Source organism: Euleptes europaea, chromosome 2 (assembly GCF_029931775.1).
Source record: "Euleptes europaea isolate rEulEur1 chromosome 2, rEulEur1.hap1, whole genome shotgun sequence".
Lineage (NCBI taxonomy): Eukaryota > Metazoa > Chordata > Lepidosauria > Squamata > Sphaerodactylidae > Euleptes > Euleptes europaea.
Window position 1 is genome coordinate 69,141,024 of NC_079313.1, and position 19,515 is coordinate 69,160,538.

Below are 19,515 nucleotides of genomic sequence, written 5' to 3' on the forward strand. Positions count from 1 at the left end.
CTTGGATGCTGATAAAAACATGCGCTTTGGGGTAATAGTGAGTGGGGCACACGTGTTTAACTTACTCTGATAGTTAACAACTAATGTCTTTGTTCAAACGTTACAACTGATGTCATAGTACTGTATTATTTAACCTAGGAAAGAGCAGGATTTATAGCCTTGTAGATAACAATTGCATCATTCTGCCCCCAACTCTCTAAACCCGCCTGTCTGCACTTTCTTGTGAGTAGTGATGGGCAGTCCCTGTGTTTAATGTTTCTTTATATCTTCTTCTTGTTGTTCAAAAGCATTGCCAAACCACATGAGCTGCAAAAAGCCAACCACTCTATGTTATTTATAAGTACTAGTTTTATACAGCCGTCGTTTGTAAACTGCCTTGAGTCTGATCTCTTGAAATACAAGCAAAATAGGACGTACTGAAAGAAAGTAATGTATAACAGACCCCGAAGGCAAAAGGTTTTCAGTAACGCAAACCACACTAATGCTAGTTAATATTTTTTTATATTTCCACAATGCTCATAAAGCAACTATGTCTATCTAAACAATTCAAACTGAATTACCCAATCGTACAAACAATATTACAGTGGGCTACGCCCGATGTTACTCACATGATCTAATACAATATCAAAAAATTGTTGCAGCGTCTCTAGAACTTATAAGAAAGTTTATACAATTAGAACCCACACTGGATTCCTTCGCCGCTAAAGTCCCACACCGTATCAGTGGTTCAAAAGTACGTTCCATGGCTGTAGACTGTGTCACTAGGTGGCAAAGCCTTGTAGGATATTGTAATCCACTGTAATGTAGCATTCACCAGGGATGCACTGAAAATATTTTCTGACGCAGCTGCATCCCTGGTGAATGCTACATTAGTGCGTAAATAAATACATAAATGGCAATGGCAATATAAAAACATTTTTAAACCCCATATTTTGAAACATCCTCTATAATAATGTCTTAAACCTTCCCCAGCCTAGGACTCACCATGCCACAACATGAGACAGAAAGTCACATAGTAGTGGAGTTACATGACAGGAAGGGAAAAGCCAGCGTTATCTCTTCATTGGTGTCAAGATGTCTAATTTTTCTCCATCTGGGTAACAAAAATGAGAAGCATGCATACTGGATGGGGGATACACTTCTGGGTAACACTGCGTGAGATCAAGATCTAAGGGTTCAAGTGGACTGTAAGCTGAATATCATACTGCTAAAGTCAGTATGACGCAGCAGCAAAAACAAGGCTAATGCGGTCTTGGAGTGTATCAACAGACGCATAACATCCAAATTGCAATAGAAAAAAAAGCAAGAGTCCAGTAGCACCTTAAAGACTAATAAAATTCTCTGGCAGGGTATGAGCTTTCATGTCACAGCAGTCCTGAGCGTTATTAGGCTGAAGAAGTGCTAAAAGGATGAAATGACTTTTCTGTCCTGGACATTTGTCATCCCTTCATTTCATTCTTTGTTTCATCTTTGTTTCATTTTGACTAATGCCTTGATGAACAACATTGGAATACTGCATTTGGCATGCCTTCTAAGAGATGAAACCTATCCAGCCAAGGAAGGGAGTTGCTGCTTCATGTTGAACTCTATTTGAACTTTGTCTGAATACTCTACAGTTTTGAATTATAGCAGCAACCATTGAACTTCTTATCCTGAGCCTGACTAGGCGTTACTATTACAACTTTATCCTCCGATATTAGCTGGATTGTTGTTGCATGTTTTCTTTTAGTGAACCACTGTATGATATGCTTAACATCTATACATGTATTATGTGATATAATTTATGCTAGATTTAATATATGTGGGACATAGATGTAATGAGTATTTAAGTCTGATTTTGTGATTTTTCATATTATTTGGCTTGCTGTGCGGTCTTTGGTATACTACTATCTCTTGGGCCTAGCCTAAGGTTGCCAGGTCGCTCTTTGCCACTGGCAGGAGGTTTTGGGGCAGAGCCTGAGGAGAACTGGGTTTGGGGAGGGGAGGGACTTCAGTGCCATAGAGTCCAATTGCCAAAGAAGTCATTTTCTCCAGGTGAACTGATCTCTATTGGCTGGAGATCAGTTGTAATAGCAAGGGACCTCCAGCTAGTACCTGGAGGCTGGCAACCCTAGCCTAGCCTGTTTTGAAAAGTATATTAGGAAGTGTAGGTTTAACTTTAATAAACTCTGAAATGCAATGTAAAGAGGCCAAAATAACAGAGGTCTTTTATGCATGGCTGTTTCACTCGCTATCACCACTCCAACGACTTTGGATCTTTGTTTGGGTTATGCATGCTCTTTCTGACTATCAGAGGTTGCCTCGCTCTTCCCCTGCATTTCCCCGCATTTTGAATTTGAGATAAAACAGGTCCCTCAAAACACGGGCAAAATGCGGGGAAGGGAGCGAGGTGACCTCTGATGGTTGGAAACGGCATGCATATTCCAAACAAAGACCCGAAGTCATCGGAGCGTTGATGGCAAGTGAAACAGCCATGCATAAAAGACCAGAGTTCTTGTGGCACTTTGCAGGCTAACGAATGTTTTATGACATCAAGAGGCTGATCTTTGTACTATCCACACACCATGACATCCCGCCAGGTCTCACTGCCTTGCCCCTTACTGACAAACAAGGAGGATCAATCGAGGCAGGGCTTTGTCTGGCCTTGGCTTTCTGCCATTCACTGCACAAAGGACAACTCTGAACAGCAGGCTGGCGAGGGAATGACAAGTGTTCTGTTGCACTCCTCCCTTTCAGAACCTTTTCTAGACACCACATGAATCAGCTAAACCAGAAATACAGGTAAAGAACGAGGTGGAGGAGGTGGAAAGGCAAACATACTGTGTGGGAGCAAGAAAAGAAAAGCGGGGAAGCAAACACCAGTTGTTTAAGGATAACCGGAGCGGCTGATATTCTTTTTACTGGGAAAATGGAAGAACCCGAGGTGGATATTGATACACTCATTGATGAGATGGATTATATTCCTGGTCACTTTCACCTAGATATGAACTTGAATTTTGAATCCTCTTCACCTATGAATTTCCAAGGGAGAGACTTGAAGTTAAAACGAGAAAGCTTATCCTATGAGTTAGAGTTTGAAACTGGCTCCCAGCAGTTTGCCATCAGAAACCTCCTTGGGGTCTTTTCTTTCTACCTGGAGGATGTGGAGCAGGCCAAGGAGATTTTCCTCCACATCGCTCAGGAGGACCCGGAGAATCTGAACGCCTGGGCCAATCTGGCCTATGTGTACGACCAGCTGAACAATGAGCAAGAAGAGGCTAAGTGCACTGAAAGGCTCTCCCTCCTCATGGGCTTGGATTCCAAAGACAAGACACAAGGGGATCCCCAGCTCAGAGCTGCCCGGTGCTTAGCAGAGCAGGGCTACGCTTACGCCTTTGATGTTGGACTGATGAAGGAAGAGGAGAAGCTGGGGAAACTGACAGCTGGCCTCACTCTCTATGGGAAGGCTCTTGCTTATGGAAAAGAGGTTGGTAGGCAATCATATCTTTTTATGTTCCTGGCTTATTCAGGGCAGGGGAGGAGGGAAGTGGTTCGAGCAGACAGTGTGGGCCATAGCTCAGTGGCAGAACTGAATGTCTTGCAAGCACGAAGTTCCAGTTTCGACACCGCTCTCCACAGTTTAAATGAATTAGACCTCTATCTTAGGCCTTTCCAGTCAGAAAACACAGTATTGGGCTAATTGTGTTAAAATTGTGAACAGGCTCAGGACCTTTCTTTTTCTGTCAAAGCACCTGAGGTAGCAGGAGTTAGGAAAAGCCTTTCTCTGCCTGAGATTATGGAGAGCCAATACAAGTCCAGATACTTAGCTAGGCAGACCAATAGTATAGAGCAGTTTCTTGTGTTTATAAGTATCTGATTTTCAGAAATGCTGGCCCTAAGTATATGGACAGGCACCATAGACTAGAAATACATACATTTTCCATTTTTGTCTTCATGATTTGCACTATATCCACCTTCACCTTAGAAGTATTTTTCAAGCATGGTTGCTAAGAGATGCTGGCAAATTCAAGGACACATCTTTACTTTTTATTGCTTAATAGCAATCCCCACTCTATTTGGATTGTAACCGTAGTTTGGTGTAGGGAGAGTTAATTCTTTCTTCCATGCTTTTAGCTATAATGTCTGTGCTCATACCCCAAGCTGTAATTTAGCCCACTAGGGAGAAGATACAGGCTGCCTCGTTAGGGTTGCCAAATGCCTGGTTATGGCAGCCAATTGCCCACCAATTAATGGGGCGGCCCGCCGCCCCTCAGCTGGCTGGTGTATGGAAGCAGGTCAACTGAAGGGGGGTGATCTGGACAATCATGGCACACACAATGTGATGACATCACTTCCTGGTTTACCCCAGAAGCATCGGCATCAATACAGGGATTGTATTGATGCCTCCCAACTTTCAGTAATGAGAGATGGTAAATCTAAGTAAATTACTGGATTCTGCAACTGGATGCAATGCTGCAAAGTTTCAAAAATGTTGTAAATAGCTGTGCATGTGGCTTTGAGTAAGACCCAAAGAGAATCAAGGTTTGCAGCTGTTCACACATTCAGGTCTGGGAACAGTGTTCCCAAACTGCTGCCGCCGCCACTGTTGCTGGGCCACTGTTCTGAACGCATCCGAGCCAGCATGGTGTAGTGGTTAAGAACGGTGGTTTGGAGCGGTGGACTCTGATCTGGAGAGCCGGGTTGGATTCCCCACTCTTCCACATGAGCGGCGGACGCTAATCTGGTGAACTGGATTTGTTTCCCCAACCCTACACGAAGCCATCTGGGTGCCCTTGGGCTAGTCACAGCTCTCTCAGTCACACCTACCTAACAGGGTGTCTGTTGTGGGGAGCGGAAGGGAAAGTGATGGTAAGCTGGTTTGCTTCTACCTTAAGTGGTAGAGAAAGTCGGCATATAAAAACCAACTCTTCTTCTTCTCCTTCATATGATTTACAATGACTGCGCAGAATACCAACCTTTATCTTAATGTACAGTAGTTATTATGGCATGCAACATGGACAAACAAAATATTGGCACTGCTACAAAGGGGAAATGTAGGTTGATGGGTCTAGATGTGGGCTGCAAGTGGATGAATAAATACCCCAAGCTCCTTGTACCAATTTCTACTAGTTTCAGTGTTTGGAATATATGCTTTTTGGGTCCTGTCTGCTATCTAAACAAAGGTGCAACCTTTTGTATGCCCAGTTTATAGTTCTTTTGCTGGAATCACCCGCAGAAAGAGCAGGTGCCTGGGATGGAACTGTTGGGTATAGGAAGCGAGTTTCGTCTCTGTCAGGAAAGCTAAGAGTTAACTTTGTTTGTATTGATGTTTAGACAGACTCAGGAATATTATGTCATTTCATTGTGACCTTAAGTAGATGGTCAGTAAATCACCATCGACTACATGCCCCAAGTCACATAGACTCAATTGTGTTTTAATCACTCTTCTTTGTTAAGGACAGGAAGAGAAGCTGCCCCAAGCACCCACACAGACACCTTTTGGATTTCACAGAAGCAGCATGGATCACCTCTGCTCTCTCAGGAGCAGAGAGGGTCATCTTTAAGCTTTAGATTCCTGCTGGAGAAATCTAGCAAGTTTGTAGGTAACTAACAATGTAAAAAAGGATTTATTATTTTATGTATCCCAGTTTACCCGATCCTATTAGAAGTAAAGGTTTTTGATTCTTTTAAACCAGGAGTGGTTTTTTCTGCCAAGAGCCATTTGGATATTTATAACATAATTCGCGGGCCGCACATTCTGGCCTTGCCCCCTTTAACCCCTCCATTGTCGCCACTTCTGCCCCCAGCCCTCTTGTAATACAGAGCAAAAGATTTCTTTCCCAGGTGGGAAAGGGTTAATACAGTTTCTTGGGCGGTCATAACAGCTCCATAGCTAATGACTCTTCTCCAAGGAGGAAAGAAAGTTCCTTTTCTCGGCAAAACAAACTCACATCTGTTCCTGTCCGCAGAAGGGGGTGGATCGCCAGTCTTAGATCTTTCTGAGCCAAAGATCTGTCAGGACACACAAAGGGCCAGACCAAATGATTTCGCGGGCCTTATGCGGCCCCCGGGCCTGACGTTCCCCACCCGTTTTAAACAGAAAGTCTCAGTCTGTTTTTGTTCTGTGAAATTTTTATCTGACTCATGCAAACTCATACCAGAATCCATCACCTCAATTCACAACAGCAACTCTGTTTACACTGAGGCTGGACTGTATTTATCTTTAATCTACCAATCGTCAGCATGCAAACTTCTCAAGATGTGAAAAGAACCAAAGACAGGGATTTTAAAAGCCAGACTAAAAATGTCTTGTTTCAAGGCTGAATAAAAATGTTGCTCTACGAGTTGTTCAGCTCAAGCTTTCCGTGAGCTGAGAAAATTCCACCTGTTGGTCATGGCTGCAGGCCTCATTTCAGGGAAGACAATTCAGCTTACTTCAAAGTAAATCCTGGAATTGACTCCCAAGTAAATGTACATAGGATTGGCCAGTTGGGTAACTGTATTATTCTATTGTAAATCCACTAGCACCTTAAAGACAAACAACGTTTATTTCAGTATAAGCTTTTGGGAGACAGAGCTCACTTCTTCAGATACAAGGGCAAGAAAGAAACTCCTTTACCTCAAGGATTTCAGCCTTTCTGTGGTAGTTTGGCCAAATAATGACAGATTTGCTTTCAGGTGTGTTCTACATATTTTGTAGTCTGCACACTGTTTGCTTGCCATGCCTTTTCCTTTCACTCATTTTTTAAAGATGTATCTGTGAAACTGCACAAAGCAGTACAATCACTGTATTCACCAGGAACACTCAAACATAATTCCTTTGAAGCATACGCCAGTGTTCAGCCATGATTTAAATGACTCCCTGCTCCATCTACTATGGGAAAATAACTTTTACTCAGCAACAAAAAAGACTGCTGTCATAAAGATTTTGGGAAGACTGACTCTAAGTAAGCCCTAAAGGGGGGTGGAAGGAGGCAATATGATTGCAGCTAATCTTTGCTTTTGTAAAGAACATTAATTTCTAGCAGCTGATGTTCTGACTGTATGTGGTGAAACCACTGCATGTTTTGTGTGTTGTTGTTTTAAGACTGGGGTCCTGCCTTATGTTTACAGCTAGTGCTTCAAGAATGGCATTATTGAGCATAGTGAGAACAGGGCTGGCTGCTGGAATCCTTTGCTTCATGGAGCTTGTATCCGCAAAGCTCTTTTGCAGGAATGCAGCTTTTCCTTTTCTACTGACCTTTCTCTATTGCAGATTCCTTTGGAGGAGAAAAGAAGTTGGTACTTCACAATGGCCACACTGCACATCAGGTAAGAAAGGACTCCAGAAAGAAAGGCAGCCTTCAATCCATCTCTCAAAGAACAAGAGGAGAAAAAAAATAGTAGGGCAGCTAGAAGTAGTTTGACTGTGTGGTAAAATTTACTGTGTTGCTGCAGCTGTTGGTCATGTTGTAGGCTCAGCAGGCCATTGGCACTGCATTGTGAACAGGGGGAGGGGGTCGTCATATCCTTGCTTCCACTTAGGGTTGCCAACCTCCAGGTGGCACCTGGAGATCTCCCACTATTACAGTAGATCTCCTGGACACCAAGATCACTTCCCCAGGAGAAAATGGCTGCTTTGGAGGACAGACCCTATGGCATGGTACCTCACTGAGGTCCCTCTTCTCCTCAGGCTCCATCCCCAATTCTCCAGGAGTTTCCCAGCCTGGATCTGGCAACCTGATCCCCCCATCCCCCATTGATGGCCGGGGGGACGACTTGGCAACCCTACTTTCACTTCTGTTGGAGGGCTGCCTAGAAAGAGCCAAAACAGACATGATGACAATGAGTAATGTTCTGCAGTAGCAACAACGAGCAAATGGGCTCAATCAGTGGGCACCACCTAGGTATTTTTTTGGGAGTTCCTATATGTCCACACTCCCCTCGGGGCTTCTAGCATGGTAGGATTCACCTGTTGATGGAGATGGTGGAGTCACTGGGCCAGTACCCATCCCTCTCAGGGAGTTGCCCTGGAACGCAGTCTCAAGTTTCTGTTTCTGCTGTTCCATGCGGCTGTGATCCTGCAAGCAAAAGTGATGATGAGTGTTTGAGTTTGGGGCAGTGTAGGGTTTAGTTGCTATTCTAGGTAGTTTACAGACCTGTACTGTAATTTACTTAATACAAGAACTACAGTGTGAGATTAATGAATTTCACTTTTTCGGAGACATATTTGCACAGGCAAATTCAAGTATTCGTTAAAGGAAAGACATATTTTAATTCATTTACAAATTTGAAGTACTCCCTCTGTTTACTATCAGCCAAGAAACTAAATATCTAGGGCAGTATCCTGTAGCTTTGGTTCAAAGGGCCCAGCCAAGATCATATCATGTGTAAATTCAAAGGTAGAGTAATTATGTATTTGTTGTTTGCTCAAGAATCAGTTAACAGCCCAACCCATTTAGAACATATTAACTGTAAGTGCAAAAGTTCCACTGCACATAGCAAATTATTCATTTGGAATGAGCACTCTGTTGATAAAAAAAATATATAAGGATAGGGTTTTTTACCCCCTACTGCTAAGGTTCTGGACTGCTATATTATAAACAGAAGTGGTTTAAATGTAATGATTCAGAGTTTGTTGTCTCACGCACACAAGTGTGGGCATCCTCAGGCTCACATGCTCCCTCATCATAACTACTCTCATGGCCTGCTAATGAAAGACTTCACCTTTTGCTGGCAAACCATCGTTGTCATTACGTCTGAACCACAAACTATGGTTTGTATTCTTTTTTGGCAATCTAAGATTCCAAAACATGGTCCTGTTTTTGGATCCTGGTTTGTATCAAAGAGGGCAAATCAAAATCTGTGACTCAGTTGCAGTGACAAAAGATGATTCGCCACAAAAGCAGAACTCCATTAGCTGGCTATGTGCAAATAGAAGGAGGGAGGGAGTGCACAAGATCAAGGCTCCCCCAAGCTTGTTCGTGTAGCAAAGAAACTTCAGTTTGTCATTATTTCTGAATGAAGTCATACTGCATTGATTAGCAGCTGGTCCCACATATAGCTCTGAACCAATCAGTATCAGATCAAAGACACCAAGAGATTTTATCCATGGGTGTTCCCAGCTATTTTACACATGTTAGCCAAATTGCTCCTTTATATGGGGAAATTAGCTGAGCAATCGGTAGCTATGTATTTTTATAGCGGTATCGCACTCAACTATACCAGAATCCGTTTAATGAGACGTTTGAATAAAGACAGAGACTAGGAGTTCCAACTTAAACAGTGTTTATGTCTTCAAGCATTCAAATGGTGCAACACAAACATACAGAGAGACTAGTAAATTAAAGAGAGGAGTACAGAGACATTTGCCAATGTGGCAGGATATTGTTGATCAAATATTTACCGTATCTAGACGAGGTGTTGTCCAATCTCACGTAGGCTACAAACAGATTGAAAAGGAGGACCGAGATAGGGGCAGGGGTTCCGGTAGACTTGGCCAACAAGGCGGGAGGGAGCGTGGTAAGGCTGCGCAGACCAAACCAACAGAGTAACGGCAAAGGTGCCAGGAAAGACCTAAGGTGTCATAATGGGCTAGGGGCATCCCAGTTATACTATTTTTCTGGGGGCAGGAAGAGGGATTTCACCCCTCCTAGGTTCCCAGGTGACAAAAGGTGACAAAAGGATTAATATGTGTCTGCCGGGGTGGGGTGGTGAGAATTTAGAAATCTATTCTAAGTCCAATGGCTTTCGCAACCTGTGATGGCCTGGAATCTCTTTGCTGATGTGATTTGCATTCAGGAACAATGGGAGCGATCTATGCAAACGTCCAGGGATCGCTGCAGCTGGACTGGGGGGATGACTCATCTTGATATCAGGATCGCTGCTAACGACCCATTGAGCAATGGAGGAAGTTGGGAGGGGGAGCAGTTTGCATTGAGTACGTGGCTGTCAGCTCTCCGCGAAATGGCTGCTGCTGGAACAGAGGTTTACAGGAACATGGCTTCTCTCAGGTTCACTGGAGACTGTCCTTTGCATCTGGTTCCTAGCGGCTGGTTGCCCGGGCTGGCGAGAGCGGCTGTGTCAGCTTCCAAATTAACCGCACCGCGACCGCCCAGTAGCGTTTGGGGCAGGCGCGCGGCTGGAAATCAGTAGTGCGCTTGCATAACGGGTTGCCAGGTCCAGTCCTGGAGTTTTAGGCAGGCCCGTATGCTATCACACAGCAAACTTCATAAACGTTTTTGCATAAAAGGCTGTTTCAGAAGCAATAATGAAACAATTCTCATGAAAAGAACAGTGTCACTGGCATAAACAAGACAAAACTAGTTGACTGCCAGAAAGCTTCCCAAAAGCATCTTTCAGAAATGTATGACTGTAAATATTTAAACTAAAGCTGTCAAAACGTTTGGTATAACATGTCACAAGATGATTCAAGAATATACCATCATTCTAGGATGCTTGTTGTGAACTATGAGTAGAAAGTAACTGGGAAGCAGAATTGTATCATGAGTCAATCAAGTCCATGTAGAACCAACAGAAAGCAGGGGTTGGCAGAACCTTTGGAGGAGTCTGATTCCTGCCTGTGGACTTTGATGCTGGTGGATTGAAGAGAGGAGTCCACAAAAGCCTCTCCTCACAGTCCTGTGAGCTTGACCCCTTCTTGACATTTTTTCCTATGCAACATTTTCCAACATTTTCCCTGGTTGATTTTCTGCCAGTGAGACCGTTGGGGGAAAGGACACCTTTTGTATTTAATCATCATTTCATTCCTGTGATCCAATTTTTGCCTTACAACAGGGATTTAAAAATGTAACAAGTAAGTAAGGTGGTTTCAGGAGTGAAGCATGGTAGGAGAAGAGCTCAGCGTCCGTGTTCAGTTTAAATTGCCCTACTCCCCACTTTATACAAATTAAGTGGTAATCCACATGGTAAGTCAGGGATGGGGAACCTCAGGCCCAGGGGCCGCATACGGCCCCCGAGGACATTTTTTGTGGCCCTCGGGAGCTCCGGGGCCCTGCCACGGAGGCGGGGCGCAGGGCGGTCCTCCCTGAGGGTGTTCCTGGGGCCGCGGCTTACAGGGGTGCTGCAGTGCTCTTTAGACCTCCTCTCGCCGACTGTCGGCTGTTGGTTGGCAAGAGGGGAGGGGGAGGGATGCTTCCCCTAAGGCTGCCCCCTACAGCTGCGGCGGGCAGGAACGCCGTGGCACATTGTAAGCCCCTCTCGCTGCCTGTCGGCTGTTGCGCAGCGGGGGGGGGGGAAGAGGCCGGCGGCCCCTGGCGGCAGAGCATGCATGTGGGAGCCGATCAGACTTCAAGGGGGCCTTTTATGGACTCTGGGGGGGGAGGGCACGGAGACTGAGGCCTAATCGCTCAGGGCTCCGTGCGCCACAGTGTGTGTGTGTGTGTGTGCGTGTGGGCGGGGGAGGTGGGGAGGCTGAGGCCCGGTTGCGCAGGCTGGCGTGCGCGGGTGTGTGTGTGGAGGGGGGAGGCTTTTCTCTCTTCTTTTTCTGTCATTCTTTTCTCCTTTCTCTCCCTCTTTTTCTGTCTCTTTCTTTGTCTCCCTCCGTCCTTTTCTTTCTTTCTTTCTTTCTTTCTTTCTTTCTTTCTTTCTTTCTTTCTTTCTTTCTTTCTTTCTTTCTTTCTTTCTTTCTTTCTTTCTTTCTCCCCCTCTCTCCATTTCTTTCTCTCTTTCTCTCTCTTTCTCCCTCCCTCTTCCTCTTTCTCTGTTTTCCTTCCTCCCTTGCCGATTGACTGCGGGCTGCGCCCCCCTGGCGCCTCGTTTGCTGGGGCCCACCGCTGGCTGCCCTCCCGCCTGGGAGTGGGGGAGTGGGGGCGCCCTGCAGGCCTTCTCTGTGTGGCCTCCTCTGGGGTTGCCAACCTCCAGGTGGTGGCTGGAGACCTGGCAACCCAAGCCTCTCCCCCCCACCAGGAAATCTACACCGAATGATGTTATAAATGTGCAAATGGCCCTTGGCAGGAAAAAGGTTCCCCACCCCTGTGGTAAGTGGTAATCTACTATACTAGCTATGCTGACATCACATATACCTAGTCCCTAAAGTTATGTAGTTTAAATATCCATAAGGGCATCCATGACCCTTGGCAAATGCTTTCCTGACCATGCCTTAAGAACCTTACAGAATAATTATTCAAGAAGACATTATTTAATTATACTGACATTAGTAAAGTTACATTGTTTCAGCAGCTGCCAAAGGGTAGGTCTAGAGTGCCAAAGAAAAAGTCTGCTAAGTGGCAAAAGAAGGCTTATTGCAAACTAATTTAGGGAAAACAGAAAAAACTTCCAAGGAGTTTGTAATTGTGCTGGGGATTTACAGAGGGAGAAAGGGGACTATATATTCCCTATATTTTTATCCTTTTTAATCTAAAAACTCAGTGCAAGTAGAAATAGCAGTTCCCTCTCTGTTGCAGATTGGATGGAATGTGGCTGAACAATGGTAACGATGAGGGGAAAAGGCTGCCAGCCTTCAACAGGACACTGGTTTTGCTGCAACAAGTTCTCAAATCTTCTAATTTAAATTACAGAGGTAAGAATAGTCTTTATAGTATGACAACAGCTCTGTGTATAATTCACATCTTCAACAGTTTATAGGTAAAACTATTGTATTCAAATTAGGAAATTGGGCTGTTTGGCTAAAAGAGTCGAGGTTCATAGCCAAGATGCAAAAAAATAAGCTTTTTATGCACAAACACGTACACACTCCTATTGTTTATGTTGCTGTAACTCTTACAGCTGCTGTTAATTTTCAAAAATGGCTTGTATCTTCAGCAGGGAAATAAGATATGTTATTTTTCCTTATATGGATATACATGGATATAAGAAACTCCTGATATGATCTGAATGCTATTTTCCTTTTGAGAGCCAGCATGGCGCAGTGGTTAAGAGCGGCAGACTCTAATCTGGAAGTACCAGGGGTTTGATTCTCCACTCTTCCACATGAAGCCTTCTGGGTGACTTTGGGCTAGTCACAGTTCTCTCCAAACTCTTTCAGTACCTACCTACCTCACAAGGTGTCTGTTGTGGGCAGTGGCGGACCTAATTTTTGAGGCCCTGAAGCTTGAACTGTTATGGGGGCCCCCTTCGCAACCAACACCAATAGGGCAACGTCCAACAGGGTCCAAAGGTCCTTGCTGCCCTTGCGAGGACATCGAGGCCCAAATGGCGGAGAACAGGGTGGTGGGGTGGAGCCCTTGAAAATGGGCCATCCAGTGATGAAATAAAACTATGGAACTATTAAGTCGTGCACCAGCAAAGGATTTGAGGATCCAGCTGCCAAAATGTAGGCTATGAATAGATTCTGGTGAGCTCAAAGAGCTGATGGTTTGGGCGCTGCAAGCCCCCCAAGAAAATTTTGAAATTTGACCAATTACAGGGACATTTTGAGGCCACACGAAATGGGTATTAGAGCATATTCTAAGGTCAGTATTAAGGACTTCAATCCATTGGTTTATGATTCTATCACTAAAAAAAACTCCATCTATTTTGTTCAGAAATTCACTCATTAAAAGAAAAAGTTGCTTCAGGGGGCCCCTCCGGGATTAGGGGCCCTGAAGCTTAAGCTTCATTAGTTTCACGGTACATCCGCCTCTGGTTGTGGGGCGAGGAAGGGAAGGAGATTGTAAACCGGTTTGAGACTCCTTAAAGGTAGGGAAAAGCAGGGTATGAAAACCAACTCTTCTTCTTTTCATTTTAGCTCTATCCTGGTGTTATCTTGGGATATTACTTGAAAGGACAGAAACATTCTCAACTACCCCCATGGGTATTCATGACTGCGGTTACTCTGGAAATGGCTCCCTGGACTGCTTTGGAAAGGTAGATGTGTATATCATTGCTGAAATACAGAGAAAGTGGCTGTTACACAGACCAACAGCATTCCAGGATTCCTTTACTTTCAAAAAAATTAATCCTACACATACCCGTTATTCCTCATGTTGCTCTGAATACCTGGGTGGGAGAGTCCCTTAAATGGAATCTTCGCATTTCATGTTTGGACCTGGGCTTGGAGGAGCTGAGAAAAAAATAGAGTTGAGGAAATATTTTTATAAGTAAGAGAGGTAGCCATTCCCTACTTCTGTTTCCTATGTATACAGTAATGACACAAATACATTTCCCTGCATGCTGCAAAACATGAATTGGCCCATGAGGTTATAGTTATTGAGCATACTTCCACCAACTGTAATTTTAGCTGACTAACAGAAACAATACACCTAAATACCACTTATATAATGACCCAAATCTAGACAAAGCTCTTCTCTGCCATTCAGCAGCCAAACGTAAAAGTTCCTAGAGAATTGTGCAAGCATTCCTGTAATCATCACACAATTTTAAAAAAATCGTCCAAGTACTGAGAAGTAAGATCTCCCATTTTAAAAAATTCATGCAGAAATATATGGCTATGGAAAGATATTAAACACCTCAAATTATAACCTACAATTTCTGTCTTCCTACTTACCTGATAATATGAAAAAGACTTTTCTTCTCTTTTATTAACTTCTTTTCTGCCCCAAAGTAGACGCTGTCCCAAATCGGATTCTAGCATTTTTAGTCCTTCTAAAGGCCATAATCTGTAGCTGTGTCCCCTATGTGAACATTAACCAAGTAAATTTCTCCTGTTTATAACCGACTAATCCATGCAGCGGGTGAAAATTCACCAATAGAAAAATATCTTTTGGATGTGCTTGCTTTGAAGGCAATAGAAATAGCGAGAGATAATCCACCTGTTTTAAACTGTCTGGCAAAAATCTTCCACTTCCTTGGTAAGCAAGAGATGGCAACGGCTGTCTGCAACATGGCCTTAGATGCGCTGCCAGACCCAGCACTCAACTGGCAAGCATACTGTATGCGTGCTAAGGTACGTTGCATGCCTTCAAAATAATGCTTTCCTAGTATATACCAGTGTTATTGACCAGCTTTTTCTGTGGTAATGTTAAAAAGAAGTAGTTTTTTTCTGGTAGCTTTCTGTAAGGCCCTTATAGTCAATGCCTGCTTTGTCCATTATCAGTAGGGTTGCTAACTTCCAGGTGGTAGCAGGAGATCGCCTGCTATTACAAATGATCTTCAGCCGATAGAGATCAGTTCGCCTGGAGAAAATGGCCGCTTTGGCAATTGGACTGTATGGCATTGAAGTCCCTCCCCTTCCCAAACTCCGCCCTCCTCAGGCTGTGCCCCCAAAACCTCCTGCTAGGGCTGCCAGGTCCCCTCTCTCCTCCGGCGGGAGGCTACGGTGCTGCGGTTGGGATTGCGTATGCCCTTTATCGCTCAAACTAAGAGGAAAAGGCCCCTTGCGATGCGGCACTTCCGGTTGTATACACAGGCCCTTTCCTAGGTGTTATTTGTGTTTTTAAATGCCTATAGTCATGGATAATCTGGCCATTTTGACATGCGCGGTGTGTGCATGTGCGTGCATGTTTGCCCACCGACCCTCAGGTGGTCGGTGGGCAGAGGGGCGAATTGCCGGGGGTTTGCACGCCACCATCGGGCACCTAACAACCTTACCTCCTGCCGGTGGCAAAGACAGACCTGGCAACCCTAATTATCAGCTGTATTGGCTTCTGGCTAGCCACAGATCCACATCTCAGGAAAAGAGCCTTGTGTCTTGTCGGAATGAGGGCACGGTTTGGGGTTTGAGTGTTGATAGGTTTATTAGGAAAAACACAGACTAATGCACAAAAACAAAGAAGAAGCCAATGACTTAATATCCCTGTCTTTTAGATGCTAATTAAACTATATTTGCGTGATCTGGAACGTGTAAAGATGGGCTTGGGAGGAATGCCAGACCAGAAAAATCTTTCTGATGCCAAAACTGATCTTGAGAGTGTCATGAAGGTACATCCATGCCTGAAGACGTATCTTGACCTGGGTCAGGTGAGTGAAGGCATTCACATTCTTCAGACTTTTTCATTGCTTATACTTCCTTTTATTTTTACAAACAGGGACAATAAAATGTGGAGATCATGTTGCAGTTCTGAGGGACAGTACAATGCTGAAGCTGATGGAGCCCTTATGCCCCAGCAGAGATATTGCAAAAATGTAGTCAAAATGGCCAGATTATCCATGACTATAGGCATTTAAAAACACAAATAACACCTAGGAAAGGGCCTGTGTATATGAACCTCTTCAGAGATGGACTATGTAGATTAGCAGACAATATCAAGTCCACCACAGAGTCCCCTTCTCTATTACTATGTGGCCACTTATGCACATTGTAGATATTAGGGAGCAAGTGCAGGGACTAGATAGTGGCTTTGATCTACTGCAGGATGTCCACATCTGGAAGGGGGGGTTCACCAGTTCTCTCCTCCTGCTGCAGACCTCTGACGCCCTCCTTATGTTGCTCGGGGGGGGGGTCTCGGTCCCCCCAGAGCAGCATTTCAGGGCCACTTGGGGCTGCAGCAGGAAGGTGAAGAAATCATGTTGTACTGACATAAACGCTTCTGTTTGCCAAAATCCTCCAGTAGATGCAAGGCATATAGCCTATAGGCTTTTTGTAGCTTTGCTATCTTTTGTAGCTTTGCTAGACTTTAACAGTTGCTAGTGCTGATTTATAAAAAGCCTGAGTGTTGCATATCTCAGGTAACACCTCTCTTCATATGAATCCATTCATGTTTTTAAAAATACGGTCTTATTTCAGATACTTTCTTCAGCTACAGAGATGTTATCCTGGAGGAAATAGCAGATTCAGAGGGGAGACTCTATGGCATTGAACCCATGCTGAGCTCCCACCCCTTCCCAAACTCTGCCTTCCCCAGCACCACCCCCAAATCTCCAGGAATTTACCAAGCCAGAGTTGGCAACTGTACCCCCTTTTTCTGCTCTTCTTTTAGGTCTATTATTACATGGGAGTAGATGCCATGCAGGAGCTTTTCCTAGTTGACGAAAATGCCCTGAATACTGCCCTTGTGTTCTTTGCTAAAGCTATGGAATTGGACATGGGGAACGTCCTCCCTGAAATCCAGTTACTGAGGGGGAAATGTCTACGGATCAAAAATGAAGAGATGAATGCCCTTACGTGCTTCAAACAGGCAATAGAGTTGGATGATGTGGGTTCTGTGTACACGGAGAGCTTCCGGTGTTTGATGGAAACACTGCTCAGCCTGTTCAGTCAGAAGAGGATGAACACTGAGATGTTGACGCAGGAAGTAGAGCTTTGGGTAAAGAAGGCTGAGGAGAAATACCCAAAGCAGCGACTACAGCTGGAGCTTAAGCTGGTGTGCCGCCATTACACAGCTGAGGTGCTTGAACTGTCGAAAGCCATGGTGGCCAGAGGGAAGACGGAGCTGGTGAAGCTACTCTTTGAGACAATTAAATGCGACTTTAAAAAAGGCAAACTGAATGAACGCTCGCTCTCTTTTTGAACAGCTGGTTTCCGGGCCAAAGTACAAAACTAAGTTTCCACTCAGTTTGTTATCTTAGTACAAGAATTCATTCGTTTTGTTTGGCAGAGAAAATATTTTATGAAGAGCTATGTAATAAAATGATGTACTCTCCGGAGCCAAGTAGTACTGTTGCTGCTATGTACATGGAAGACCTCAGGTATGTGGACTGATATTCATAAGTGTTGCCCCCCCCCCATTTTAATTCGGTCTGAAATGTGGATGTTTAATCCTTCTAAGAAAAAATAATAGGGCATATTTCCTTTCACACTGAAAATCTACTTTCAGGCATTTCTTTATATGACCCTCACGGTGCAATCATAAGCAGATCTACTCAGAATCCTACTGAAGTATACTCAATGAGACTTACTCCCCAGAAAGTGTTTTTAGGATTACACAGTCACTAACTGTGTAATCCTGAAGGGGGGGTGGAGCCGCATTGGAACCAGTGTGACCCCTACGCCAGTGTCTGTGCCACTCGTGCCATGCAAAGTGGCATGGATGCTGGCGCAGAGTGACTTACACTGGCCTTGGGGAGCCACGCAGCAGCACAAGCCTCCTGCACCAGTGCTGCCTCCCCAGCGGCATATGTTTGGTGCAACTGCTCGTGCCAGCACCCCGGGAGGTGTCCCTGGGGGCAGAGCTGCCTTTAGGCAGCTTCCTATCCCCTTTCGGGTCGAAAACATGCCATTTTGTAGGCATTGAGATATGCCTGCAATATCGCGGCGCAGTTCCGTGGAACTCTATATGGAGTTCCACAGGGTGTTTTCTGGAAAATACATTTTTATTGTTTTTTCAGCTTGCTGCATTAGCAGCAAGCAGCCTCTGGCCGCCCCCTATCTCCCGCCCCCGCACCCCTTTTCAGGAATAGGCTGCCCATCCCAATGTGGTTGGATGTTAGATTAATTTGCTTTCACTCCTTGTGTAGAATATGTTTATTTGCTTTAAATGAAGTAGCCTGGTACTGGCTGTCAGGCTCGAAAGATCAGCCTCCTGTAGTTTTTATGTAATATAACAATAGAGTTCTAAGAACAAAACTTGTTTTTAAAATGTCAAACTGGTTAATAATATATATATGAAAGTGGTTATTTCAACATATATTTTTCAAATGATTTTTCCTCTTGCATCTTGAGATTCTGAGAAAAGACAGTATCTTTTGTCTGTTGGAAATGTAGGATGCCCATCCCCCCCCAAATCAAGTTACATTAATTCTCTCCAGTTTGTTTCTATGTATAATTTTTAATTTCTGGCTTTAGAAGAATCAGATAATTGTGAACATGGCACTGATATGAGCTTATGCAGGCCTATTCCCCTTACATGAGAGGGTTTTGCAGAATGCTCCAATCCTATTTACTACGGATAAACTCCAGTTTTGGTACCTGTGTTATTGGTATTCCTGTTTGTCCTTTGAAGAAATTATGGGAATACCTTTAAAAACGGCTGTTAATGTGAGTTGCTTTAAAAAAAAAAAAATCTTCACTCCCTGGGCTCTCTAGAAATTAAATCTATGAGTTAGGGGCCCAGAGCATATCTTCCTAGTATATACTGCACAAGCATGTAAATATTAGACCCATGTGGATACCAAAGGTAAATTTACCACTTTCCTTTCATACCATTAAGAAATGTTACTCTATGTGTTTGCATTGCAACTATTCTGTGATAAGTACAGTCAGATATATTGGAAGATTAAACACTAGATTGGTTAAATGTTATTAATATTAAAAATGTAAATAGCTACTTTGGAAGCTCATGCAGAGCAAATGTACAGTGGGTAAAGAATCTTCAACAATGTACACTAATGGAGGAAGTGGGGACTCAGACATGGGAATTCTAGGTATGGAAATGGGGGTGTTTTCAGGAGGGGGCTCCTGTTTCATCTGGAAAAGGACGAAGGGCATGAAATCCTTCATGCTTAAAAGGCAGATGTGCCTGCAAGAACATGGAAGCACATGACTTGCTCCTGTGACAATCCACAGCCTGATCCATCAGTGTGACCTGAGGGAAAATTTATTGGAGAGTATGATGCCTACATCATGTTATCTTTTTAAGGGTATACCCATGTAAAAATGTAATATCTGAATATAGCAAATATGTTCATTTCATTTTTAATGGGAATAAATTTATTTGTTTTTGATAGAAAAGGTTGTAATTACAATTAAATTTCAATTTA

At 44.0% G+C, this 19,515-nt stretch overlaps 1 protein-coding gene across 1 annotated transcript; it reads left to right on the top strand.

The window, feature by feature from the left end:
- The first annotated feature begins 2,884 nt into the window (after positions 1 to 2,884).
- TTC22 (tetratricopeptide repeat domain 22) lies at positions 2,885 to 17,327 on the top strand. Its single transcript, XM_056845005.1, has 7 exons — positions 2,885 to 3,466; positions 7,235 to 7,290; positions 12,384 to 12,499; positions 13,667 to 13,785; positions 14,663 to 14,824; positions 15,685 to 15,837; positions 16,797 to 17,327. The coding sequence occupies exons 1-7, from the start codon at positions 2,909 to 2,911 to the stop codon at positions 17,325 to 17,327; spliced, it is 1,695 nt and encodes a 564-aa protein (XP_056700983.1). The 5' UTR covers positions 2,885 to 2,908.
- The last annotated feature ends 2,188 nt before the right edge of the window (positions 17,328 to 19,515 follow it).